The 5,905-nt window shown below is 34.2% G+C and overlaps 1 protein-coding gene across 1 annotated transcript; it reads left to right on the forward strand.

Moving 5' to 3' along the window:
• The first annotated feature begins 241 nt into the window (after nucleotides 1-241).
• On the forward strand, nucleotides 242-3,634 carry LOC123522977 (acetylcholine receptor subunit beta-type unc-29-like). Its single transcript, XM_053536836.1, has 2 exons — nucleotides 242-330; nucleotides 2,447-3,634. The coding sequence occupies exons 1-2, from the start codon at nucleotides 265-267 to the stop codon at nucleotides 3,161-3,163; spliced, it is 783 nt and encodes a 260-aa protein (XP_053392811.1). The 5' UTR covers nucleotides 242-264; the 3' UTR covers nucleotides 3,164-3,634.
• The last annotated feature ends 2,271 nt before the right edge of the window (nucleotides 3,635-5,905 follow it).

Here is a 5,905-nt window from a genome sequence, read left to right on the forward strand (position 1 = left end):
GAGGAACTGTAAGCTGTTGATGTTTGATACCGTCTGAATGTCGATCCAACATTATAATCATAATCAGTTTGCCGATATTCGCACGACATACCAATGTTTGTTGTGCAAGGATGAGACTGATTGTTTAATTGCAATTGAGAGCATTTGTACTGCCTTTATCTCTTTATTATCTACGCCACCAGATGGCGTGTTTAAGGCAGGTTGAAACTGTGCATTACGTGTGTTTCTTTATTTCAGCTTTTTGAGACACCGTGTGCCGTTGATATGACGTATTTTCCGTTTGACATTCAAGTCTGCGAGATACAATTCATGCCATGGAGTTATGCAGAGGTAAAGAAATTATTTCTTCTGGAAGGTGTTTGGCAATCAGTTTGTATTTAATTTTTACCGTGCTTAATTTCTTAAATGGACTGGTCCTTCGTTCAATTTAGGTAGTATCACTTATTGTTCAAAGGGGTGTTCACTGAACATTTACTGACTGAATAGCGAACAGTGCAGACCGAGATCAGTCTGCAAAAAAGATCTTGGTCTGCACTAGTCGCAAAGGCAGAATCATGTGTCGGCAGCAGTCTACAGGTTAAGTTTAATTACGGTCCCTTCGCCCTCTCAGCATAGTATAGCATAAATTCTATGTAAAGAAAGGCTATAGATGCATTATAATATTTACAGGTCACTCACCATTAACTATTTCGGGCAAATAAAAACTTCTTTGAACACTTACTATACATCGGTTAGGATCATCCGTTGAGTAATTACCTTTTGGCACATACTATTTTCATAAGAAACCAAAACGTGTTTGAATGTTTCTTTATTCGTTTCATTATTTCGACTTATTTTAAATGCGTTTTTAATGATGCGGTTTTTGACAAAATTAGTCATTCCAGTAATAATCAAATTAGGCTTAAATTATTTCAGTAAAATTCAATTAGGTATGATTACAGTAAAGGGGAGCCAACGGCTTTAATGCAGTTTCAAACAGCTTAAATATAACGATAAAAGTATGCCAGGAAAACTGCATTCGAAGAACGCAGTCCGTTATACAACATTGCACATGCAAATATATACGTGTAAAGACTTTCATACCAACAGAATTATTTTTTAAGATTACCCTGTACGATATTTTTTGTCCGAGAACCCATTTGGACAATAAATATAGGGCTGCGTTAGGGAACGTAAAAGGTGATGCACTATCTAGTTAACTCTGATGAACAAACAAACTGAGCCTGCTATTATTGTTTCCATAGACTGCATTTATATTACTTTGAATGCGAGATATAGCGAAAAAATATTAATTTGCAAGTAAACGCTGGCATGTAAGGCTTAACAAATTGCATTGTATCTACCCAATGATAATCCATTAGTCAAAAAAACATTTTTCATCAGAATATGAATAGTTAAATAACAACAAAATATCGACAAAATAATATACACGGGCGATGAATTGAGAACCTACGAGCGATGAATTGAGAGTAACAAAATTGTTCGGTATCTTAATATCGATGACGATCGCGATGACAATTGGATGTCTCAGTTCTTTTGCTTGTAGGTAATTAGAATTTCTGTTTTAAGGTAGTTTTACACGTTTGAAACAACGGAAGTAATGGAGTAACTTCATACGTCATTTTTCCGTAAAACATCAAATGAATTCGGATACGGCCATACGGAAACGTAAATAAAAGCAAGATTGAATATATGAATATAACTTGCATGAGAAAAAAAGTCGAAATCGGATTATAAAACCATCTTGAAATGAGCAGGTCTTTATATACACAGGCAAATATCTCAAACATAAGCACAGGGAACTATTCTTCACTAATCCGTAGAACATAGAATAAAGCCCAAATTCGGTCATAAGGAAACGTAAATCAAACCAAGATTAAATATATGACCAAAACTTCTAACACGTGAAAATCATGAAATTACCCTGACATTAGCGGGTCTCTATAATCATAGGCTAATATCTTAAAACATAGACCTATACATTTCATTTGGCCAAAAGTAAGACAATATGCCAGCTTAAAACTCTTGAAAAGTATTTCATTGAAATTCACGGTTTAGATATTTTTTTCTGTACGCAGAAACCTACCAACATTATGATTTTCCCAAAGATTCCCGTTATGAAATTAGGTACACATAATTCATGTAAGTCTAGCAGAAAAAGTCATACACATAATCCTATCCTTTTTATTTGTCGAATGTTCATAGTATAACTATATATTTTAAAAAAAAAAATCGTGGTTTAATCATACTCTGCATTGTAGATTTTTTTCTTCTGAGCATTAGGCCCATCTTGGGTATAAATAAATGTACCAAGCATCGCTCTCTTAATTTCATCCTTTCAAATCTTTGTTAGTCACTGCGAAAAAGGGCAAATATTTATTCAGTCTTTGCATATGGTACACTACAATGTATTTTGACTAATGAAAGTATTTTATGTCTGAAATAGGTGAGACTTGAATCAAAGACAAACTGGCTTGATTTATCATACTACAGTACAAATGCCTTGTGGGACGTTCTCGATACAAGTGTAGAGATCACCGATGTAACCAATGTCGATTTAATCTCCTTCAAACTGAAACTTCAGAGAAAGCCACAACACCATATTTTGACATTATTACTGCCAGTGCTGCTGCTGGCTACTTTGAATATTTTTGCAAATGCTCTTCCCAATGGCGGAGACAGGTCGGGATATGCTGTCACAGTTTTCCTAGCTTTCTCCGTGTTTCTTACTATCGCAGACAGCGTGATGCCGCCCAATTCGGAAAAGGTTTCTCTGTTTTCCGTCTACTTAGTTATACAGACTACACAGTCTACCCTTATCACAATTTTGGCGGTATTGTTGACAAGAGCTGAATCTCTGAACGATAGCACTAAGATCCCGCGTTGTCTGGTATTTCTCGAAAAACTTTCCCGAGGAGTATGCAAGAAGAAAACGACAGAAAAAGTTCATCCGCACGCGAAAGAAACAAAGCTTAAAGATATTGATAATCATGCTGAAAACGATGAAAGATTTTCACCTGTGGAAGGTACAGATGAAGCGACTCCATGCACATGGATGATGGTTGTTGCAGCCATTGACAAAATAGCATTTATTTCATTTTCTGCTGTTTTCATAGTCAGTACGATTGTCTTCCTCTGTATCATGACTTTGCGACCAAATTAAGTATTATTCTTTTGTGAGAATTTGTATTACTTATACTTAAAAACACTCAGACTAAAGATTTTAACTTCAGATAGTATTTTTCTGTGTTAGAAAATAGATTGTTCTCTATGCTTTGTTTTTTAAACTTGTGTAACTATTATGAAATAATTATAAATATTTTCAGGAAAAATGTTTAAATAGCAAGTGAAAACCTTTAGCGTTTGCTTGTGACTGATGCTGGTCAGTGAATAACCCTTACCCTGCTAAATTTCTATAATGAACCTGTCTATCTTTCACTTTGGTCAGTACCATTAACTGTTAAAGGGGGTGCTTACCAAAAAGATATTGACTGAAGGGCGAACGGTGCAGATCATGATCTGACTGCACGGATGTGCAGGCTAATCATGATCTACACTGGTCGCAAAGGCAGAATCGATCAGGATAATGGATAAAGTCATATCAAATAGACAGAACATATTTTTAAAAACATGAATCGACATTTTGTTTTACTTAAAGTATTACTCATGAAAGTTAAATCTCTTGCTTCTCAGCAAAGGAAACGTGTGCACGCTTTATTAAACTTCAAAATAATTTAAATCTTTAATTTTTACATACGATTTTTGATTGAACAAATAAACTATAAGAACGCATCCTAATTGTTTTCAAATACATAAAACGTGTACATCATAAGTACGTGTTTGTTAGCCCGATTATTGATTGGCTGAATCAAGCACTTTCGGTTTAGGTGGGATATTGTATATACCATGGAAACGGTAAATACATTTCGAGAACACTTGTGTGTGCGTGCATGCGTGCGTGTGTGTGTCTGTGTACGGGTTTAGCGGCGCCTGGTTTCGACAATTTTGTATTATTATTTCATTTGTTTACTTGAAATGCCTACCTTAAAATAGTGCTGCCTTACAAATGTCACGCTGTAGACATGTGCCATTATACTGCAACCAGTCGCAGATCACTGACATTGGGCTGACCAGTCTTAGAACTACATTTTAGTGCCGAGTGCCAGGCGAGGAAATTGCTAATTGCTATGTCTACTTCTTTTCTTTGTTAGTGCATATGTCATTTATCTACGAACTTTAGATGTGAAACTTTAGTTATGTACACATTCTATTCAAACACTAATTGAAAATCCTTATTTTTCCGAAAATGTTACCTATTTTGCCCGTCAGTGAAATGCAACTATTCTTTTATCTGAATCCATTACACCTATCCCTCAGCTTCTTCATCCCAAGGGAAGAAAATTTCAAAAAGCGTTACACCCATATTAAAGTATCATGATTTAGTGAAATGATTTAAAACAGTTGTAAACGTCTTCCTGTAAAATACGAAAAACCGCAATTCGATAAGGTATCACTACTGGATGCACATGCCATTAAACGGGTCATGAAATTGGCCTTAATTTTTTCAAAGGTTTTTAACAGAGTTTTAACAGGTCACCATTAAAATTCACCCATTACTTCTTACTATTTAATGGGATTTTCATGACCATAGTTTTAATGCCATACATTAAAAATGACTTTGATGGCCATGAAAAGCTGCTTAAAATTAACCATTAAAATAAGTTAACAGGCTCCTTAAAACTCCATGAAAATTTTTAATTGGCATGAAATTAATGTGCCATTAAAAATTACCCCTTAATTCCCCATTAATTAGTAAGAACTAATGGGGCCATTATTATTTTTTAATACTCTGTTAATGGCCGTTAATTATTAAAAAATTGATTAATGGTCGCATTAAATATGTCAGATTCAATTTTAATGGGTTTATAATATTTTAATTGTATATCAAATTAAGGGCCATGAAAATTTGCCTTCAGAATTAGACATCTTAAGATAATCAACTTCGTATTAATATTTGCCGTATTGATTTAAACTACGTATTACTACACATGTAATAGTATCTATACATATGTACTGTTTTGTAAAATGCTAGAAGAATATTTGTTTCTTCTTTTTTCTCTTATTATTTTGTAATGTAAACATATGTAAGTTGTAACAGCCTCGTACAAACATTTGTTATATTGTATCCTTATTCTGCCATATGTTCATATGAAATGAGAAAATAAATGGATATTGTATTGTATTGAGTTGTACTGAGAAGGGTTTACAGGTACCGGTTTAATAGATTAAGTGACCATGTGGGTAGTTTTAACTATTCAACATTATAATATTGACAAACATTCTGACTCTAAGTTTTTATAGGTACAGACATTAGGCATCAGGTGTATTTAAAAAGCAACTGTTGATGACAATATCAGCGCACAATGGGCAATCACAATTTAGCTCTACTTCAGTATTTTGTGCTCACATGCATGCACTGTACAGCTAAGAGCAAATGTTTGAGGGACTCATCACAAGTAGCTTCTCCCATCTCCAATTAAGCGTACCACACTCTTTGATTCATTGAAACAAAGAAGCGATTGATCTGCCCATGCCCCAAATGAATTTAAATCAGACTGTAAATCTTCACAATTATTTGTACTGTTCACTTCTCCATAAACCTTAGTTTCTACTCAAGAATTTGAAAATCTAAACTAGTCTGAACACATTTTATAATGTAAATTCCTTACCCCACCCATTTTCTTATACAAATGCTGATTATTTGGACAAGAAAAACAAAGAACAGAAAAAGTGGCACGTATCAATACGTATTTACCCTTACCAAAATATTGTAGATTGATCTTATCAAATAAATTAATACGTTTCCATCCGACTTTCATTGAAATAAATCCGATTTTTGTAGGAA

This window comes from Mercenaria mercenaria, chromosome 1 (genome assembly GCF_021730395.1).
Source record: "Mercenaria mercenaria strain notata chromosome 1, MADL_Memer_1, whole genome shotgun sequence".
Classification (NCBI taxonomy): domain Eukaryota; kingdom Metazoa; phylum Mollusca; class Bivalvia; order Venerida; family Veneridae; genus Mercenaria; species Mercenaria mercenaria.

Bases quoted from the DNA above. Each gene is read 5' to 3' on its own strand.
- LOC123522977 (XM_053536836.1), top strand. From the start codon at position 265: ATGACGTATTTTCCGTTTGACATTCAAGTCTGCGAGATACAATTCATG. The intron at 331-2,446 runs GTAAAGAAATTA...TGTCTGAAATAG, and splicing joins TGCCATGGAGTTATGCAGAG to GTGAGACTTGAATCAAAGAC.